This window comes from Cupressus sempervirens, chromosome 11 (genome assembly GCF_028749045.1).
Source record: "Cupressus sempervirens isolate cs-2001-9-10 chromosome 11, ASM2874904v1, whole genome shotgun sequence".
NCBI classification, from domain to species: Eukaryota; Viridiplantae; Streptophyta; class Pinopsida; order Cupressales; family Cupressaceae; genus Cupressus; species Cupressus sempervirens.
This window is the reverse complement of record NC_143128.1, coordinates 254,687,533-254,710,393: the sequence shown is the minus strand read 5'-3', so window position 1 is coordinate 254,710,393 and position 22,861 is coordinate 254,687,533. Positions and strand designations below refer to the sequence as shown.

Sequence of the window (22,861 nt, the reverse complement as noted above, 5' to 3'; positions counted from 1 at the left end):
TGGTCACTGAGCTATTGCAGTTGTCATTATGTGCATGATAAGGAAGTGAAGGATAAGAAATATTAACTCAAAAAGAGTAGTATTAACTGAGCTTAGTATTGATCGAGTGAGTGTAGTGTTAACCAAGCAAGGGAAAGAAGAGCAATTTGGAGAAGAATAATTTTGAGGCTGATATTTGCTGAAAATATGGACTGATCAAGAAGTTTCTAAAATAAGGATGGATTTTGTTAAGAGATCTACGGCTAGTGAAATTCAAAGAAGATCTAATGAAGGAGATTTAATAATTTTAATTAAAGCACAAAGTTCAAGGTGAAGGCATGATCCTCGAGTGTCTAGATTTAATGAAGCTTAGTTGGATGGATATTGGACAATTATGATCAAACAGCAAGATTTTGGAGAATTTGATGTAGTAGCATTAAGTTGTATAAGAATTTTCCTTAGGGAAAAATGATGCCAAGATTAAGAAGCTCAAGCACTAGCACAAGAGAGACTAATGATGATCAAATGAGAATCTCAATAGTGATCAAGATGATAATGGATATCCAATGAGATGGATGAATACATTATAGAAGTGGCTTGTATATAAAGACAAATAATATGACTAGGAGTCAGCAGAGAGATAAGGATTACAAGTCAACACATATCCACCAAAGGTGGATTATCCTCCATTGAGCATGGGAGTTTGTGCAATGATGAGAGGATAAGTTTACATAGGTGTATCTCATAAAGAGATGTTGTAGACACCATGTGCTCTAATAAGTTGCTAACTCCTATGTTGTCAACAAGACAACTCATATGACTATGCATATTCCTAAGTGTCTAAATGAGAACTAATATAAAAATGCATTATCCTAAGTAAACTTAAGTAAAGTGTAATAATAATTAATTATTTACACTAACAAGTTGTTTATTTAAAGGATGAACAAGTTATACATTATTTCTAATCAATTTGTTTGTGAAGAAGAAGATAGAAGGTGAAATTGGGAATAGTGGCATTGTGAGATCTACTAAGTGGAGTGTGAAGGTAATATGTATGTGAGTGGATTAGCCAGAAGGAAGAAAGAGGAAGAATACATGATAAAGAATGAATGAAATAGAGATATGAAACAGCAAAGGTAGTTTTATTCTTGCTCATATCATTTTACTATTACACTCTAATCATTGTAGCAGAAAATCTCTTAATTGAGTGGACTTAATAGTCTTAGCTATAAATCCATTTATATGGTGACATTCAATTGAATGTTTGTAAGTCATTTAGAGAAGGCCACTTATATTGATTGATAAGGTCTAGATGGCCTTTGGTGTAAATCCTCTAACTAGGTCACATTAACAATGTGTATGCAACCTTTAACAAGGTTGGATCCTAATAGAGATCACTTTAGAAGAGTAAAATTTATGGGTTTCAAGTTCCCATGTAGTTTTTCCCTTTACAGGGTTTCCACATTAAAAAGATGTGTCAAATTATGTGAATGATTTTGTTGCATGTTCATTTGATGTCTAATGTTTATTGCTACAAATCAATATATACATGATGATTACTCTGATGCTCGACATTTTATTGTTGTAACTCAGTATACACATGAAGATTACTTTGATACTCGATATATGAAGTTAACAATTTACTGCAAAGATTAAGTTAAAGAATATTTTGAAGATTGATCTGTTTACCAAGCTAGAGAATTAGAAGTTGAAAGTTTTTAGTTTCTTAGTCATAATTAATTCCCCCCCCCCCCCCACTCCTCCATTATCTAACAAGATATTCATTATGTTTTACCTATTTCATCATAATGCCAACACTAACATCGCTCTTGCCTACCTTTGTGACTCTATCATTTCCCTCTTATCATTCTTGGCCCTCTTCTTTTGTAAATAGGGCTCTCTATGTCTTGTGTTTGTCAAGTTAGCACAAAGCTTTGATTGCCATTGTATTTATCTTTCACCACATTTTGCATAAAATTATACTTTCATCCTTTATCTCAATGCCCATAATATTCCTTTGAAGACATTTTTCCTTTATAATATTTCGTACTTAATGCCTTGTAAGTAACTTGCACTTCTCTGTGTGACTTCTTTCCCTACAATACTCTAAGATGACTACCATGAAACTTCAAAGATTCCTTAGGAGTAGGACGAAAATGCATCTTTGAAATCCAAGGCTTCACCAACACTGCTTTGTGTGAACTCTTTCCCTACAATACTCTAAATGACTACCCTAAAACCTCAAATATTCCCTAGGAGCATAAGGAAAATGCATCATTGAGATCCAAGGCTTCTTTTTCCATTGCAATACTCCTAATCGGGCAATGTTGTAAGCTCTTAACCATGCCAAGCCTATAACATGGTGCATTTCAAAAGAGTGCAAATATTTGAGTGTATTAATTCTTGTCACGGATTTTCCCTCTAAGCAAGGGATTCCATGATATTAAAAATATTAGTGTTATTGTGATACTTGTGTGGATGCTCTTATTGGCTTTCTTATTGATAGTTTCACAAGCAGAAATGGAATGAATGCTAAGTGTTAGATCTTATATTGGTTAATTAGTAAGGTAAGAAAATTGTTAAATTTTGAATATGATTGATTATTGCTTCACCCACTTCCCCTCCACCCCCTGTCTAAGCAATCTAGTACATTAATTATATTAACATGCTCATGGAACATGCTTAACAAACTATAAGCATTACTCATCCATTTGTGCCAATAGTTGTGCTTGTATGATCCAAAGCAGATATAGTACATTGCATTATAATTTTACAACCTCTCATTTGTCAATTTCAAAATTTATCTTTCTTCCAAAGGCATAACACATTCACCATAATGAATTATTCATATAGGTCTTGATTTTGACTATTTTTCTTCTTCGAATAGGAAATATAAACATACAAATTATATGGACCGTAGGTCATTTAATAATTTAAACCATCAATGATCAATAGTATTTTTTTACTTTTTATCTCATTTAAAATATGCAAACTACATAATAGAGACAAAATGTATTGTTTTCTTGTAATTTGAACTTTATAAAAATAAAACAAAAGGTTTTAAAAAACTATGAAATTATTATAGAATGAAGTAGATATTAAATTGGCATAATCTTGACTCATACACAAAAAGGGTGAACATAAAGTTTGAGTTTGTCCATAATCAAATACAAAAGAATTATAAACTAGATTTAAAAACCTATTTTTCTATCAAATATAAATTGTAAAAGAAAATTTTAATGTTCTTTTATATGGAGCTCTCAACAATATTTAGTTTCTAAATAGTTTCCAAATAAATTAAGTTTCAAAATGTATGAGCATTCTAGTTGTCACTCTTTGAAATAAGTAAAACAAGGAGGTGAAATAGAGGCAAGGAAAAGTAAAGTATTTAATTGATTAAGTCCTTATGGATATTGTACATGTTTATATTTATAGTATTGCATTAGGAAGCCCTCATAGTTTTGTAAATGAATCAATCTTTTCAAGACTAGAATCATTGTCCTGTGAAGGCCAACCCAAAATATATTTGATTATCTTAAAGTAAATAGAATGATTTATTCTAGTGGAAATTTTCCTTGTTTCTTTTGAGAAGGTAAATATAAATTGCAGTATTTAAAAAATTAAGGCATAATATGCATTAGTACTTTATCATTTATTTTCATATTGTATTAATATCTAAAAGAGATGGTGCTATGTTTAAGATAATTGTTGGCAAGAACTTGTTTTTTGGTTGTATGATGTCCATCTTATTTATCGTATGGTTCATGATTTATATATTAAAGAGATTTCCATTACACTTGTATCATTTTCTACTTAGATGACATTCTCTTATTTTTTGACAACAAAAAATGATGAGAAAAATCTGTATGAAAAAATTGCATATTTTGAAGGAGAATTGTTTACAACTGAATGGAAGAAAAGTGAGTTTTCATAATTATCATTTTTCTAGTTAAGATGTGTAGTTAGAGACAAATAACTTCATACTAATCCAACAAAAGTCAATTTCGTAAACCAATGACATTAATGTGACCAAGATAAGAAATTTAATAAGTGTCCAATATTTGAGAATGTCCAGTCACTCTTTACCATCCATAGCTATAGCTTAGTATATTATTATGAATCATAGTATGAGTGGTTAAGAAAAGGACTTAGCACTCATCAATTTTAATTCTACAAATTTATAACATTTTTTAGGTAGAATTTGTTCAAGTAATAATATTTTGAGGATTGTCCTACTCTAAGGTCATGAGCATTTTTTCTATTATTCTATATTATTTTATGGTTTAGCTTTGGGAAATTGTATTTATGATAGAAGTGTATGATATTTTCTTAAAATTGACACATTTTTTGATAGCCATAATTTCTTATTTACCATCAAGATTTTTTATATTTACAAGGTAATTTTAAGTTGCAACAAGCTACAGAACTGGATGGAATTCATGAAATGTTTCCATTTGGTAATTAAGTGTGAGAAGGGGATGATTAACAAATTACTACTTTTTCTTTTATAAATTAGAAAAATATGCAAGAAAATAACTATCAAATTTATGAGAGAAGGTCATGCTTCTAAGATTGTCGATCCCTCAAGTGGTAAAAAATAATTGTAAACCATTCAAGATATGTCCATTTGCACAATAGATAACACTTGTGTAGCAAAGTTCATTTGGTATATTTAATAGGGTGGTCCTCATGTCTAAAGAGGTTGAGGCTATTTATTTGTTATAATAGACTAGAACAACTAAATGTGTTTTCATAATTCCTATGTGTAGTCCAAAAAAAATGAAGGAACTTAAAATTCTTTATTTATGTTTGTATACATTTTGCTTTGCCAATTTCTAGTGTCTTGAATTTAGACTCTCGGTTTGTGGGGAATTTTTTTAATATAATTCTATAAAATATTGGTACAAATTTGAAGTATGTTGATCTCTTCATCAACATATAAATAGACAAAACAAGGTGGTGAATATAGTGTTCATTAAACTCTTGAGATGTGGCATGAAGCATGTTAAGACTTCAAATGAGAACATGTATATTAACTATTGCTTGATAGGGTTTTATATATTTTTATTAATAACTTGCCCTTTAAGCATGTTTTGGTTGCTTACCACTAAATCCCTTTTTTGATGGGACAACCACATAAGGAAGATGATGAAGCATGTTAAAATGTTTATAAGGCCAAAAAATATGTTGCAAGAAATCAACTAATTCACTTTGAAATCCAAGACAAGTTAAGAGAAAGTTGATTGAGTACAAGATAAGGTTGAATAAATACTTAAGAGATTGGGAACAAAAAGCCTCTTGATTGGGGAGGTATAGTCTAAAATTTTACCAATCAAATAGATTAATATGTCACTAAGTCATTAGTTCAAAAGAATTAAATGATTTGAACAAAAAAAATTAATAGCATTTTTAAGTGTTTGCTTGAAAGAAACATATTAAACCACATTTAAATACATAAAATAGTCAAACAATTTGTCAACCATAGTCAAACTTATCATGTGCAAACCAAATAAAGGGGATACATCAAAAAAGATCTCAAAGAGTTCATCTTTTCAAGATTAATTCTCTTGTTGAGCAATAATGAATCTATGTTGGTTGAAAACACTTTGTGGGAATTCCTTAAATTTGATTGTCACAATTGTTCTATTTTTCTCTATATAAGTGACATATGAGGTGTTGCACAAACAATAGTAACAACATTTCATATTTTTGGCATCAAAAATTTTGAATAAAAGGTTAATGAAATCCTTTTGTTACATCAAAGAGGCATTCTACTAATTTCATTGATAACAAGCCTAACATAAAAATCAAAAGAGAACTACCACACTAAAAATATTATAAAAATAAAAATAGAGCTAACATAATTATTTATTTACTTTCTTCTAGGACACCACAACTAAGATGTCTCTTCTTGACTCCCTGGTCAAGTTGACTGTCCTTTATGGTTCTACTGTTTGTGGCCCCTCTCTCTTAGAGTTTGACTGGGCCTCTGTTGAGAGAATCCAAACTCTTTTCCTTCAGCACATTATCACATGTCATCGGTTCACACCACACAACATTGTTATGGCTGAGTTTGGTGCTCACCCTTTCAGATTGGGGACCATCTTTGATTTAGTTTGGCTACTTCACCAGCTCCAAAGCTTCACTGATTCCTTCGACAATCGCCACAAATATTTCTGCTTGGCTTATTGTTCCTCTATGGAGATAGAAAGTTTAGACTCTGGTCACAAGACTTGTTGTTGGTACACCCAGGTCGCTGCTCTCTTGGGCTCAATTGGTATTAGTTTGGATTGTCTTCCCCCTTCCAATTTTCTCTGGACGCTCCAACTCGTCTTCTTCCAGCTCAGCGAGAGTTGACTGAGTATGTTGGACTTGACATCTACAGACAGTATGTTATCGTGACCTGGAGGAATCCGCCAAGTGGGCTCTATCTGCGCATGGCTTTCTATGTTGAGCACTTTCTTGAGATCTAGGACGGGATCATCTTACATCCTTGGTACCTTACCCATCATTGGACTCATGCTCTCTGCATCTCCTTGGGATCTTTCGGGGTGGGTTCTCACCGACTAAGCATTTAGACTGATCACCAGATTGGTAGGGAGGATAGGATTTGTCAGCTTTGTCACATCGGGGAGGTTGAGACTGAGTCTCACATTATTTTTCATTGTCCCATTTACTATGAGGTCCAACGGAGATTCTACTATTTTTTCAAAGAGTGTCGGTCTCTTCCCTCATTCTTCAGATATATTGACCAGCATTGTCTTGCACTCTATCTTTAGGAGACCATGCAGCTTTATGAGCACACTATATAGCTCCAACTTTGCTCGACATTGACCCCTACACAGCTTTTCACCTCTTTCTTTAGTCCTACAATTCTAGCCCGAGGATCGAAGTGACCTCTCTGCACTATCTTGGTTCACACCAGATCTGTGAGACCCCATAGAGATTACACTCGGCAATGTCCCTCTAGTAGACCTCGGAGGTGACCTTCCAGAGTACCTGATTGCCCTTATGTCCACCTTTCCATTCTGGACTACTTCTTGCCTGTGAGGAGTTCTTAGTTGTTGTTATTCCCTTTTCTTGGTTATTTTGTTGTTTTGCTTTCATGATCTTTTTGCGGACACTGTTTGGTGCTCCCTCTGCTGGCATTTGCCCCTTTGTATTATTTCCAATACCTTAGACCCTTGTTGATCTCTTGTTGGACATTAATAAATTTATCTTATCTTATCTTATCTATTTTCCTCTTTCTTTCATCTTGTGATAGATCAAAAAGTATCACTCGCTAATATTAAAAAATGCACAATCAAATCATGAATTGTGGAACTCATCTACATCTCATATGTAAATAATCTTCTGTTTTTTAATATAGACATAAAATTTTAAATATTTATCAATCTTTAAAAAAGATTTTTTTTAACAAAATACTTCCAAGTAAATAAAATTTCTCTGATATAATACGTTTGTAAAAAAAAAAAAAAATGTGACTAAAATATCAATAGTATAGAATCATTTAACTTTTGTTCACATTCAACATTTTTAAATCATTTACTCTATGAACAATACTTCATACGTACTACTTATGATTCCTTAAAAAATGAACAAAAGTGAATTGTTTTAAGAATAAAAGTGGGATGCTTTTAAGAATTTTTATTTATCTTTTTACCACTAAATACATTGTTTGCAAGAGTACATGTTTTGAATAATTTGTTTTTCAGAGATTGAGAGATATTGGTATTTCTGAGATCTTATTGATGGCTATCATAAAGGTTACATGAGATAGTGATTGGTAGAATCAGGACCACAGAGGGCCTCTCCGACCCTATCTAGAGCACCATTGGGCTAAAGCAGGGTTGCCCTCTCTCTCCAACCTTGTTCGAGATTTACATTGATGAGCTTGAGGCTTTTCTCAATGACTCCTCACTTTCAGGTGATGGTTGTCATCTACACCAGGTATTGATTTCCATCCTTCTCTTTACTAATGATGTGGTTCTTCTTGCTTCTTCTCCTGAGGGCCTTTAGAGGATTTTGGATAGACTTACATCTTTTTGGGACATGAGACAACTAGTCATGAACCTTGAGAAGACTCGTGTCATGGTCTTCAATGGTTTGAAGACCTCACATCTCCATTTTCACTTCCAAGGTTGGGAAGTTGAGATTACATCATCTTATACATACCTTGGGGTCAAGTTTTCAGATCTCGTTTCAACTTGAGATTAGCCATTCAACCTCGGATCAGTAAAGGGTTGGGTTCCCTTGCCATGCTCGAGAGACAGTGTTTCAGACACCACTCTCAGGACACATCATCTAAGTTATCCCACTTGGATTCCTTAGTAAGACCCACAATGCTCTATGGCGTGGTGGTTTGGGGTCCTTCCCTTTTAGACTCAAATTGGGATATGATCAAGCGTACCCAGACTCTGCTTCTCCGTCAAATTATCAGATGTCATAGATCTAACCCCTACAGTATTATTTTGACTAAGTTTGGAGCTCACCAATTCAGGCTTGCAGGCATTTTTGACCTAATCTAGTTTCTCCATCGTGTTTGTGGTTTTACTTAGCCTATTACTCCTCAATTGCTATTGAAGACTCTAATCTAGCTACTAGAGCTTGTTGTTGGTATGCTTAGGCTACTATCCTGCTGAGTTCAGTTGGGATCGACATCGACCATCTCCCTCCATACCAATTCTCATTAGACACTCCTTCTCATCTACTCCCCTCTTAGTAGGAGTTGAACGGGCATGTCAAACTTGGCATCTACAGGCAGTATATCATACAAACTTGGGTGGATCCTTCAGGGGGCCTACGTCCGAGGATGGCTTTCTACGTCAAGCACTTCATAGTTATTTGGGATGGGATTATTGTTCGCCCTAAGTACTTACACAAATACTGGACACACGCCCCATGTATCTCCCTTGGCTTTTTCAGGGTAGGCTAGTACAAACTCTGGATCCAAGTCGATCACCATATTGCTAGAGAGCATCGGGTGTGCACACTTTGCACCGTAGTTGAGGCAGAATCTGAGACTCATTTTCTTTTCAGATGCCCCATATACTATGAGATTAGAGGGAGATTTGACTGTCTGTTTAGAGATTGCAGATCCCACTCATATTTTTTCAGGTACACCGAACAGCATTGCATTGCACTCTATCTCCATGAGTCCTTGCAGCTTCGTGATCATACTTTGCAACTTTCATTTCCCAGGAGTCAGGCCCAGACACAGCTTATTATGACCTTCTTCTCGCCCTTAACTCTGGTTCGGGGTGTGAAGCGTCCATACATTTTCCTTAACACGGGTCATTCCAAATCTGTAAGACCCCGCAGGGGACCTCTTCGCCAACGACACTCCTCTCGTAGCACTCATCTTTATCACAAGGCCTTTAGTAGCCGCACTAATTAGCTGTTGTTGGACTTTTCCCTGCAAGGATGGATACCTAATCTCTTCTGTAATGTCTCTTGCTTTCTTCTTCTTCTTCTTTTGTTGTACTTGTTCTTTTGTGGTCACCATTTCGTGCTTCATTTGTCTGTTATTTTCTTAATGTAAATTTCTAGTCCCATAGACCCTCGTTGTGGTCTTTTGTTGGACATTAATAATATGATCTTATCTTATCTATTACAGCTAATAGCATTATTTGTAAAAAAATCAATTGAATGACTTGAAGTCCTTAATACAGTTTGAATCGTATTTTTTCTTGTCTATAGAATTTAAATCCTTTTCTTATATACTCTTTTTCTATAAAACCATTTCTTTAATCTTCTTTTTCTATAGTTCACTCGTCTGTTTTTTACTCTTTAACTTTTGACCAACTTTAAAATTTCATAATTAGCAGATACAATTTTTTCCTTCATCGACATTTTACATTATAATCCATGATATGTTCTTAGAATGAACGAAAGAAGAAAATGGCTTTAATTTATTTTTATCTCTTTACTCTACGAAAATTGACTTTCATTAGTTAAGTCGACAAGCTCCCGAAAATAGTTATGTCAATGAAAATGTTGTAAGACTAATGGATTTTTTAATTTTTTGATTTTGTTTGATATAAATAAATTCATTTTTAGAAATTTCTAAATTCATTTTGAGAAATTTCTAAATTCAGTTTTAGAAATTTAATTTCTAACATTCAATAAATTTTCTTCTCGTAGAAAAGACTTTTATCTATCGTCTCATTTTCTGCAAACAAATAATTCTCTTTCGTGAGCAAAGACTAGCGGCGTTGGTTGGCGTATCCATTGAGGGAAGTGAGCTCTGGAGGGTTGTTGTGTTAACAAGGAATAGAAAAAGAAAGCTTTCGATAACTATTTTGGGTAGACTTCTCAACCGTGATTTGTTTGATTTTTGCAGCTTTTCCTTTTTGCTATGATTTCTATTCTCTCTGATATTTCCATTGCCGAGTAGTTTTAGACTTGTGGTTTGCGGATGGCTTGCCATGTTGCTGACCTATGCTCTTCTGAATATTCCTACATGCATTTTATTTAAGATTTTTCAATATGCTTTTGGTGTTGTAGCTTGTATTGTTAATATGTTTTTTGTGTAGTACCTTGTGTCATTAATTTATTCCTGCTGCAATTCATATACTATTGAAAAAGGCAAAGTGAAGAGAATATTATATTATTAGGGAAATTAAATACAATTTTAAATTAAAAAGTTATGCAATTTTTGAAATATGATTGAGAGATAAATATTAAGATGATTAAAAAATTTATAATCTAAAAAAAATTAGAATGTGTAATTGATTTTTTTTTTAAATGGACATTAATGACTTAATATTTTAATAACAATTCTTTTTAAACACTAAAAAAACAATTACAAACTATCATAGAAATTTGTCATTTTATATTTGACTTTAACATTCAATTCTTTATATTTTACTTTAGTTGTTTTATTTATTTAAATATAAGAATAAAGTTTGGTTATTTTTTGATCCTTTTAAAATAAAGTTTGGTTATTTTTTGAATAGAATATTATATTATTAGAAAAATTAGCTACAATTTAAAATAAAAAATCATGCAATTTTTGAAGTATGAATATTATAAAAAAAATTATAATCTGAAAATTATTTTAAATTGTGATGTGAATATCAGGATTTAACTGTGTGATTTTGAGTCAAACTCGATGACCCATGTTTCATGAGAAGTGATTCAACATGAATCCATCTCTCATGAGAATAAATGGAACACTTAGCACTCATTGGATCTAGGTGATGCTCACAAGGGTTCCAATGAGCACTTAACACATTGTGAGCATCACCTAGATCCAATGAGTGCTAAGTGTTCCATTTATTCTCATGAGAGATGGATTCATGTTGAATCACTTCTCATGAAACATGGGTCATCGAGTTTGACTCAAAATCACACAGTTAAATCCTGATATTCACATCACAATTTGACTAGCTGTGGAAATCATCTCCTACTTATCAATTATTTTAAATTTCCAACAATTTCATAATGGTAATTTATTATTTCATGTTAAGTTTTGTAATTTCTAATAATAACTACAATATAAATTAACGAAACTTACTAATTTTTAAGATTTTTTCTAATTTTAACTATAATACTTTCCTAATTGATTACTGTAAAAGTTCATTTTTATAAATTGGACATTAATGGCAATTGTGAAATTTACCATTTTATATTTGGCATTAACATTCAAGTAGGTTATAGTAAATGTCTAAAAAAAAATTTTTTTATTATATAATCTTTCATTTAATTTTCAATCAATATGCTTAGCACATGTACATAAAAAAAATAATAATAAATTTCATAAAGGATATTTAAATGTCTTTATTAAAATCAAAATCACAATCTCTATAATGGTATACATATGTTATGTGGCACCTATGATGATTTTGCAACACTCAAAACTTTAGGTCTATTTAAGAAGATAAAAATAATTTATTTTAATATATTTTCATTACCATAGTTATTGGATTGAATTTTTATTTATTGATGTTATGTGGCATTGTGATGATTTTGCAACACTCCAAACTTTAAGTCCATTTAAGAAAATAAAAATTATTTATTTTAATTATGCTGATGAATGCAGAAGATAGATCATCATTTTTTTCTGTGTCCATCAAAATGATCAAAGCCATAATCACCCTCGCATTCCAAACAAATAATTTTTATAATTTTTTCTACAGTTTGAGACTAACTTATTTATATTCGTTCAGATAATATCTATATTAAATACATCTATATTATTTCTAAATAAGATTTTATTAGACATGTTATTTTTACAAATTACAAATGATCTACATTTTCAAATCTTCAACTCCTATGGACATATCTTTGCGTGTATAGTTAAAAAACAACAAACGAAGAAAGACTGCGAACGCCACACTAGAGACTTCTAACTCCAGCGAAATTCCATTCAAAAAATTAATGAAAAGCTTTTAGATGTGAAGAATTTCCGTTCTTAAAATTGACACATCCTGCGAGTATGAGGAGGATTACTTCTTACAAATCATAGAAAGATTCTTTTGAATTTTACTAAAACTATATTTTCTGTCATTCTGAAAAACTGGTATGGTTAACAAATTGGACTGCATATTATTTTGCAACATGAAGCGTACAATCTCACTTCTTGCTTTTGCTTGACAAATAATGTCAATTTATGCTTGACATCAACACTTACTAACATAAAAATGTCCATGCTCATTATTACAAAAAAAAGTACAGGATTGAAGCTACTCCTCAGCATATGAGAGGATAATGCTTCTCTATATATAGCTATGGAACTGCCGACGGAGAGTAATATGCGCCCCTTTCTCCAAGCGATGTGGTTAAACCTTGAAAAATCTCTCTATGAAATCCCACATTTCAAAAGAGGCGTTGGAGATTTTATAGACACAATCTCAAAATGTGAGAAAAACATAAGCTGTGTGTGTACAGGTACTGAAGTTTTAGACACCTTAGACTATTCATGAAGTTACAGTGCCACTTTGCACAGTTTCCTCAGACAGTGTGGGCTTTGCAGCAAAAAGTTCCCTGCCACAGCAACACCAACCCTTATCAACATCATGTAACATAGAACTAAATCATACAGTTCCACATTAGACAAAATTATTCAATACAGAAGCCATATGTTGGAAATGAAACAAACACACAATTCTGAAAATGACAAACACTACTGATTTTAGTTCGTTTGGTTGGGGGAATATTCTAGAATAGCTATTTATAGAACTGTTATTCTGGAATAGAAATTTGGATTCTCTATTTAGTTAGACAAAACAGAAACTAGAATTTGACATGTTCCTGTTCCTGTCCCAGTCATTTGCAAAGTATAAAAAATGTGCATTTCCATGTTGGCCATGGCCACTGGCATCAAAGAAATCACTTTTCTTGTGCCCATAAAACCATCTCACGCTTTAAAAAATGAGAAGTCTGTGTGCATTTCCACGTTGGCCATGGCCACTGGCATCAAAGAAAATCACTTTTCTTGTGCCCATAAAAGCAACTCACGCTTTAAAAAATGAAAAGTCTATGTGCATTTCCATGTTGGTCATGGCCACTGGCATCAAAGAAAATCACTTTTCTTGTACCGATAAAAGCAACTCACGCTTCTCCGTATTTCAGAGACCCAATGTAACGGGAGACCCTCCATAATCTGCCCAAATTTTGAGAGACCCAACGTAAATGGGAACCAAGACAATTTTATACCATTCGTAACCACATCATCAAGCCAAGACAATTTTAGAGGCAAAACCAATTCTGGTTTGTGATTGGTGAAAAAGCAAACAGAGAAATTGCTGTGGTTAGAGGGTCGCATGCATCAGGAACACATGCCATAAATATTGGGATGGATACAGAGCAATATCGGTGGAGTGTGGGTAGTTACCATTGTAATTACTGGGAAAAAAACAGAGCTGGCTATACAGAATTTGTCACCGTTAGGGATGATGCTGAAATAAAGAAATGGTGGATGGTGACAATTAACAAAGGTGGACGACGAAACGCTTTACAAGTATTTAAAAATACTGTTCTTGGCTACAACTCTTTCATCAAATGGCTCAGCGGATTTCAAATTTCAATCAAATAATCAAAAAGCAAAATGAGAATAGGAATAGCTATTTTACTAACAGGTTTTTTTAGAATGGATATATGCTCGTTTTGAAATTAAAATAAAAATTTATATTTCTATTCTCAATTCTAATTTGACACACCAAACAGAAAATACAAAACAAATTCCTAATTTCCTATTCCTATTCCAACAACCAAACCGACCCTTTCAAGAAAATGTTTATCCAAGTGGTCATCTCAACCCAGGTGGATGCAGAGGACTTTACCATAAATAATGGTATATAAATTGAAGTATGTTTGGGCAGACCATGTCAAACACGAGAAACATCGGAGGAATATAAGTTGAAGTTTGTATGGGGATACTATGAGTATGACATTCCATATGGAAACAACCACAAACATTGGGAGGGAAGACATTCTATCAAAGGCAGTTCTAGATGATCCAGTACGGATGTGGAAAGATAGGAATCAAGAGTTGTGTTCTCAACTCGAAATCTACTCTTTTGCCTCGGCGGATCTAGATTCATTTATAATTTTAGTAGAGACCTTCACTTGTGGTTCCTTAAATTAAATTCTTAGATGTTAATGTATATTTTATCTTTTTCCAAAACTCGTCAAGACATAGTGGTCGTTCATTATGATCTACATTGTCTCATACTAGTGGTAAAATAATCGAATGTACGAGAAACACGATACAGAATAGAATTGAATTCAATCAATACCTGAACCGCTGTACAAACCATTTGGTGTATTGGAAATACTTTCAGAGAATTATGCCAGATTGGGTCATTGGTTCACTTCGTTGCTCTGTTTGAATGGTCTGATGCTTACTTTTTATTTAAAAATTGATTAGCATCTTGATTTGTCCATTAATGAAATCAGTTCATACAATTCTGTCAGGTAAAGTGTGATGTTTTTTATTAAAGATTAAAATAGATTTTAAGGGGAACCAAAATTCTATAAAGTTCTTACAAAAGATACAGCAATAAAGTCTCAAAATGAATCAAAACTGAACAAACCAAACCTCCCCACATCTAAAAGCCAGCAAACAACTGCCACACCCACACAAAATGCTAAATTGTGATGTTTTAGAGGTTTTTTAAACCAATTTGTAACTAAATTCAAAGAGAACATTGTAAATATATACTAACTTATCAAAATTGCAAAAGTCTGATAAGCTGGAAGGACTATTACCAAAGTGACTATGTCAAACAATCAAGCATTTTTGGCATACACCAATTGGCTTCTCCAGTAGTTAATATATGAAGCAATTTTCAGCCTCCATTGTATAATCTCTTTCATTGGAATGAGTTCAATCCATTGTATAAAACATATAGATCAAAACAAATAAATATAATATTTTTGATTTGCAAATACTAAAAATATAAAAAATAAGGTTGATGGATATATCAGAATTCAAATTGTGTTATTTTAAAGTTAGACACTGATCCATGTTTCATAAATAGTGGTTCCCAAGAATCTATCTTTTGTAAAAAAAAATGAAACACTTTACCCTCATTACATCTAAGAATGTTCGCAAAGATAAATACCGAAGACATATACAATAAATTCATGTCTAATCCATTAAAATCATCTATAAAGATAATACTAACTCATAGATCACTATTACCTCTCCACAAATCTTAAAGAATAACTTATTCAATTTTCATCATATGCATATACTCTAGCAGACAGCAGTGAACCCCTGTATATCTGGTGAGCAATACTCTGCCTATGCACAACTAGCAATTGAGACCTTTTCTAACTAATCTAGTACACCTCCTGAGTCCCAAGCAATTGTCATTTTTATATAAATGGTCTCTCTTGCCATAAAAGAAAAATGGAGAAAAACACGTGCTTGAGACCATACCTCCCACCAACTTCGCTGGACAATGCCTTCTCCAACCTTTCTTCAAAAGGCGTGGAATGCCAGCTCACCTTCTGATCCTGCAAATTCAGCAGATGTCAATTACAAACAAGATTCCATGTATAAAACTAATAATCTCTTTTTTTTAGATGGACACTTATTTACCTCCTTATACTTGTTCGTGGAATTTGGTATACCCTTTCCGTCCCACCACTTGATATGCGTACATTCTTCATCCTTCCAGTGCGTAGCAACCAAACCCAGAATAGGTCTGTCATAATCTCCGCTACTTTTACTTGATGGTGACTTTGCTGGTGATATGGATCGAGAGTTCTTCACTGGCATGGCTCCTAATATAGGTTTGTCATCGATATTTGTACGAGAGGACGAAACTTTATCATGTTCGATGGGTGGCGTTTTTAGCCAATGGGCAAGACTAGAATCCACTTGCATTTCTGGTGACGGTGTCCCCTCAGGTAGCTGATGAGACTCTCCCGCTAGTTTAGGTGTTTTAAAGATCTCCTGACTGGTAATTACCTTTACTTGCATCTCTTCCTCTCTGGGGAAATTTTCTTTTGACACAGAATCTGTTCTAGAGATTGATTGATTGTTAGGGATTTTAGGAATTTCGCTGTCTATGCTAGTCTTCTTTGAACCTTTGATTTGAAAACAAACAGACTGGCTCTCTGTCATATCTGATTTCTCCATCCAAGAAATACTATTTTGCTCATAATCCTTCAAATTGCCTTTTTTGAGTTCCTTCCACTGAGATATATTTTCCACTGGATTCAAAACTGGATGTACATATTGTGCACGAATTCTAGCATTCTTGTTCACGCCTGCATTTCCCATCGTCCTTGTCCATGGAGTCTGCATGTCTTCCGTAAGAATTAGAGGAGTAGGCTTTGGTGAATAATGAGACGTGAATAGAGGAGGGGTCTTAGGGTCAAATCTATCAGGGGAATCACATTGCTTGAGGCTAGGTTTGTTTTTCGTTTCTGAATCGTAGAATGTAGTTGACCCAGCATCGGAGGATTCATTATCCTCTTCAATAGTTGGGCAATGATCATACCTAGAAGACTTATAAAAAGTAGGCTGCGGCAATTTTGACTCTTCAGCGGAACTGTTATGTTTTTTACATCCAGAATGATCTGTCGGTTGCTTGCTGTTTGTTTCGTCATCTTGATTTTGATTTCCATCTGTCAACCTGCATAAATAGGAACATCTGTTGGAAATCTAAGCACTAGTGACAATACCCCTAAATGAATATGACAGTGAATATGTAGGTCATACCTTGCTAAGATCTGTTTCGGAGAATTTTCGGGTAGGCAATTCCAATTAATCTCAGAAGTGGGAGCGGAAGGAAACCATGAATGCCAATCAGAGTCCACAATCTTCACTTCTTTTGAAGGTGATCTTTCCCTTGCTTCGCAGATTTCAGATGGAGTTCTCAGAAGTGTTCCACAAGATTTAAGATAGTTCACCTGTTGTTAATTGATAAATACAAGTTGGTTAATGTACACTATAAACAGGCATCCAAATCCTTGTGTTTTTCAGGAACAAGATAAAGGTCGATACAAGCATTCAATATCCAGCCCATAGTACGTACAGAATGTGTTGTTTTGTGATGTACTAATTTGTGGCAGAAATTGTTTTCAATGAAACATCAGCATACCTCGTCATTGAACTTCTTGTTTTCATCTTCAGACATATCCATCAAACTCGCCAAAGCACCTGGACGCAAGGCCGGTGTGATGAGTTCAGGACTCAGACCATTTGAAGAAACTTTAGGTTTCTGGACTGTAGAAACTTCAGATGATTTAACCAACTGCTCATTCGCCTTGTTAGTACTATTCTTTCTGCTTAAATTCTCTGCTTTCCTTGGTTCCGAGCAGTCTGACAACGCGGAGTGTGGCCAAATTACAAACACATAACGTAATAACATTTGCATACTAATAGTTCAAAAAATATTACCCACCTTTAAGGAACGATGATCCTCCGTTGTCTTGAGAAGAAACATTGAAATGCCCGGAGTGAGTGTCGCTACTCGAGTTTGTGACTTCCTGGTCAGAGGCAGACGAAGATTGAGTCAGATTTATGAACATACATTCTAAGCTTTCTGTTTAAACTTAAAACAAAACTAAGCTCAGCATAAACATTTAGTATAACTGTGATTAGATTTTGAGGTGCTGTTAAGTGAAATGTACACAACCTATGTTCCACCAAGTTTTCAGATGGGAACATTCTAGGGGATAGGAACGTGTTTTCAGTATAGGTATAGTATAGATATGGTTCAGAGACAGGACATCAAGAGATGGTCATTAAAAAATAAGAAAAAAGGTCATTAAAAAAAATTATGTGGAAGAGAGAATTCAAATATGCATATAAGATGGATAAACCATTTACTATTTAAAAGTTCAATATATCAAAAAGCTCCAAGTTTTATGCATGAAATGACAGAAAAATAATGAAATGTAAACAGTAGACATTATATTATAACTAAAATACTTAACAGTAAATAATAACATAGAGTCCAACTCCATAATCGACTCTTCAAATATCAAATTGTAAATATTATAACTAAACTACTGAACAGTAAATATTGAAGTTCACAATAATATATAGTTGTCCATAATCAATAGATGATATGTCTAAGAGTCTAAATCATGTAAATTTGATGTAACCTCCTCTTGCAACTTTTATTCGCTCTACCAGCTGCTGCTCCTTGCTGTTCCTCTCCTTTCATAGTGTGAAATGAATTTCAACTTTATTTTTATTTTTTTATTCTTAGATTAGATTTTGATATTGTTGAATGTAGTTTGGATGTCTTTAGAAAATAATGGAAACTTTTTTCAAATTTGAAAATATTTTATTATTTAATACTGACAGTCTAATAATGACTTGAGCCCCAGAAGCCAGTTAGAAGTCCCCAGAACGAATAGAAGACTTATAACCGTACCATAGACTTGCAAATGCTATTGCTCTCAAAGTCCCATTTCAGAAACATCTTTTTAAAAGAAAACGAATTTAGGGACAGGAATTCTCGTACTGTCCCCAGAATAAGTGCGGGTGAAATTTAGCAAGAGACGTACCCATCGAGGATAGGTTTGAATTAGCATAGGAATAAGTTATAATTGTGTTGATCTAGCATAGGGATCCTTTTAAGGGACTCAGGCAGGGAAAACTCCCTGCTAACTTTTCATAGTGAACGGCCTTCAAAGACAAGACACACGGTATGAGTCACAGTTCCACTATACTACAGGTAGTATTCCTCTATGATGGCTTGGATTTTCAGCAAATGCTATTTCTCAGGCAGATAAATAGGGAATCCATCATTCTGAACAACTTTAAAACCCACTCAGAATTGATAACTTCTGATCATAAACCGGTTATATATATATATATATATATATATATATATATATATAAAATCTGAAATTTCAAAATACAGTAAATTAATGTCTAATCAATTCATTTATTATGAATAATAGTTCACAAATCAGTGGTTGAATGTGTAAATGCTAGTCTATCAAATTGCATAGGGTAGATTTATGTCACGTCTTGGAATGGCAAAATGTTGAACTCATGGGAAGGCATCAGAGTGCCGTTTGAGTCAGTTTCACAAAAGCAAATTGGGCAAGGTAAAGAGAAGAAAAGTTAAGTGGTCCCCTCCCCAACATAACTTTATTAAAATTAATTTTGATGGTTCTTCAAGGGGGAACCCAAGTAAGTCAGGTATTGGGATATGTTTTACAAGACCATCAGGGCAGTCTAATTGCAGCAAAAGCTTGTCCTATTCCCTCTGGTACAAATAATACAGCAAAGACGACTGCATTACTACATGGTCTAGTTCTAGCCAAAAGAAAAGGGTGCAAACTAATCCATATAGAAGGTGACTCTATGGTAATTGTTAAAGCATGTGTCAAGAGATCCTCCATAATTGGAAGTTATCTTATATTCTGAGTCAGATTTGGCAGCTAATTGATTCATTCCAAACCTGCAAGGTATCACATATATATCGCGAGGGAAACAAAGTCACCAATTTTTTAGCTAATTGGAGTTGTGATGATAATTATCTAGAAGCCCTTCGTATGGATGATGTGTCCCATGCTCTTTCTCAAATTCGAGATACCATCGAACAAGAGTCCCAACCCAATAGATAATTTTCAGCTTTAGTCTTTATGTTTGTTCTTTGACTCTTTTGTTATTGCTGCTATCACAAAGCTTGCTTAAGAAGTTTTGATTTAGAGGGTCCCATTGTGGTATCTTATAAAAGTTTTTTATTGTATACAAGTTGGAAATCAGAATTTTCTTTCTAGTTCTTTCTCTGACGAGCCTCCAGAACTAGTTTATATTAAATAATTATTCAAGTGCTCCCTCACTTTTTAGGAAAAAAAATAACAATAATAGTTCACAAAAACTTAGAAATGTATATAAGTCACACAATTGGCAATCATGGTATTTAGGGAAATTTTAAGAACTCGGCCCTACCAAATTCCAGTGCTACCCTAAATGCTTGAAAAGGCAATTTTGGCAGACTAACCGCAAAAATATGGCTATGCATCAAATAATTTGCAGTTCAAACAGACGACTCTCAACCTATCAAAGACACATAAGAGAACCCAAGACACATGCTCGTGCCAGGAATGTTAAGATCCTTACCTCTAAATAGTTTCTAAAACAGAAAATGAAGTATTTCTTCAAAATACGTTTCGACAGTACAAGCCAGCATCCAAAAACTGAATGCTACTTTAGGAATCGAGATTCCAAAAGGAATCTTAAAAAGGGTTGTGTCAAATATAATTACAAGTATACACAAATTCCAATCTCAGAAGGGTACTCTGCAAATATATTTGCAAGTATACAAAATTCTCAATATAGATCTTTTTATAAATGCCAAAATTCACAATTCAAAAAAGTTCAAACATGCAGAAAAATGTATCCACATCCAGAAAACACAAAATAAAGCCTACGCCCAAATAAATCGGGAGTACTACGTAGTAGGGAAATCCAGATTCCAAACGTTACACAAACGAATTAGTTCTGCTTGAAAAGAAACTTTCAACTGTTTGCAGCCAAATTGGCATAAATGTTTTCAACAATTTATCTGCCAACATAATTTATACGGTTGAACACAACAACAAATCTAATTATTTAAACAATGTGCTACTACACGGATATGAGCAGATCAAGATAGTATGGACAATTATAGCCCGATCAAGTCTTGAAAAATACAAAATACAGACCATAAACTATCCAAATACTTGAAGAAGATCCGCACTAACTTAACACGATTTAAAAGCTAATATTCAAATAGCCTTTTGAGATTGCCGCAATACACACATCGAAAGTTTTAGAACATGCAGAAGTATTTCTGTGCGCCCTAAACATAACATAAAACCCTGCCAAAATCAACTCTTCAAATGCTGATCAGAGAATGTACCTAAGTTCGATGTATTTTTTCGCATATCTAAAGCATAGATTGAGAATCATTTTCAAAAAAAAACTTTTTCTAAGCTGATAACAAACAGAACTCTCTAAATATTTTCGAAATTCTTTAAAAGTTGAAAATCAATCTTTCATTCATTCGTTCATCCAGAATATCATATCGACTGGTACCTTGGCAGTCTGTGAGGTCGCTGGAACTCCTCTGCGGCGCTCCTTCTCTTTAAAACGAAAACATCCAAGAAAGCACCCCATTTTCTGCTTCATACACCAAGTCTTTCCGAAAGAAAGAAAACTGAAGATTGCAATGTTCTTAAACCCTTCCCTCTTCCGCATCAAACGAACACAAATCAGAATCAATAAAATCCCCGGGTTCCGATCCACGACAGTAGCAATAAAATTATCAAAAACAACCGGCGGGTAAAATGAAGAAACACAACAGCGATTGCAGAATCCGAAGAAGCAAATTATAATGAAAAGCAGAGAAAACTGAAAACTGAAATCTGAGCTCCAACTACAGACTCTTTCGAAATTCGCGTTACTTGCAGAAAACGCATGCTTCGCGAATTTTCGAAATTTTGGTTACATGGCAATCCAACAAGACAAATACAGGCTCCAGAGGGCTTCAAAGAGGGCTTCAAAGAGGGCTCCAGAGGGCTTCAAAGAGGGTTGCGAAAATTCGAATTTTCTGTTGCATGACTGCCATATTTTTAGAATTATATCCGTTACATGACGGCAAACCTTCTAAAAGAGGAAATGATTCTGTTGATATATGCCATGAAAGAAGGACGGATTTGTAAGCATTATTAATTCGGGTGTACTATATTTTAGGTTACGGAGCGCCCGGGACCCTCCGAAATGGCGGACTCTAACAAATTCAAAATTATGGTGGGAATAAAGGTGACCGTTAAAACGCTCGCATGTTTTATTCTTTTTTCTATTTTGAGTTAGGTTTCTAATTTAATATTTTGTAGGGGATATAAACAAATGGCTATCTTATAACTTACTTTATTAATTTAATTTTGTTTTGTCTTTTGTGTTTAACAAATGGTTAATATGAGTGATATGATATGTTTATAATATATAATATCACGAGTGTTGTGGGATTATTTAAATATGAATTTTTAATATTGATGTTTTAAATTATGTTTTTTTAAATTTTGAAAAATTAGTAAATAAAGTTAGAAGAACTATTGACAAAATGATAAAAGTGGTCATTGAATATTTTTTGAAATTAAAATAGATAATATTTTAAATATGGAAGTCATTAATTAATTTTGATATAAGAGTTGAGTCAAGCTAAATTTTTAAATTAACAAAGAGGAATAAAGATGCTTGGCTTTGGCCATAAAGTTTTTTTTTTGTGCGATATATTTTCCAATTCACTTTTTTGTTATCAAATATATGATGATGACAATAGACATGTACTCTATTTCAAGAGTAGCATGATCTAATCCTGGTCCTACACAAGAGTAGTGTTATTGATCTTAAATTAAGAGCTTTTGATATCTAAAGAATTTCTCACAGCTATGCATCTAGGATAAAACATTT

The 22,861-nt window shown here is 33.5% G+C and overlaps 1 protein-coding gene across 1 annotated transcript; it reads right to left on the bottom strand.

The window, feature by feature from the left end:
* Nucleotides 1-12,453: 12,453 nt before the first annotated feature.
* LOC149529118 (protein JASON-like) lies at nt 12,454-22,264 on the bottom strand. The gene is made up of 7 exons (XM_089809199.1): nt 21,485-22,264; nt 17,844-17,928; nt 17,541-17,761; nt 17,159-17,349; nt 16,031-17,072; nt 15,869-15,945; nt 12,454-12,966 (listed from the first exon to the last, which is right to left on the bottom strand). The coding sequence occupies exons 1-7, from the start codon at nt 21,644-21,646 to the stop codon at nt 12,900-12,902; spliced, it is 1,845 nt and encodes a 614-aa protein (XP_089665325.1). The 5' UTR covers nt 21,647-22,264; the 3' UTR covers nt 12,454-12,899.
* Nucleotides 22,265-22,861: the final 597 nt, after the last annotated feature.

Bases quoted from the DNA above. Each gene is read 5' to 3' on its own strand.
- LOC149529118 (XM_089809199.1), bottom strand. From the start codon at position 21,646: ATGCGGAAGAGGGAAGGGTTTAAGAACATTGCAATCTTCAGTTTTCTT. The intron at 17,350-17,540 runs GTATGCTGATGT...AATTAACAACAG, and splicing joins ACAAGAAGTTCAATGACGAG to GTGAACTATCTTAAATCTTG. The intron at 12,967-15,868 runs GTATGGTCTCAA...TTGCTGTGGCAG, and splicing joins TCCAGCGAAGTTGGTGGGAG to GGAACTTTTTGCTGCAAAGC.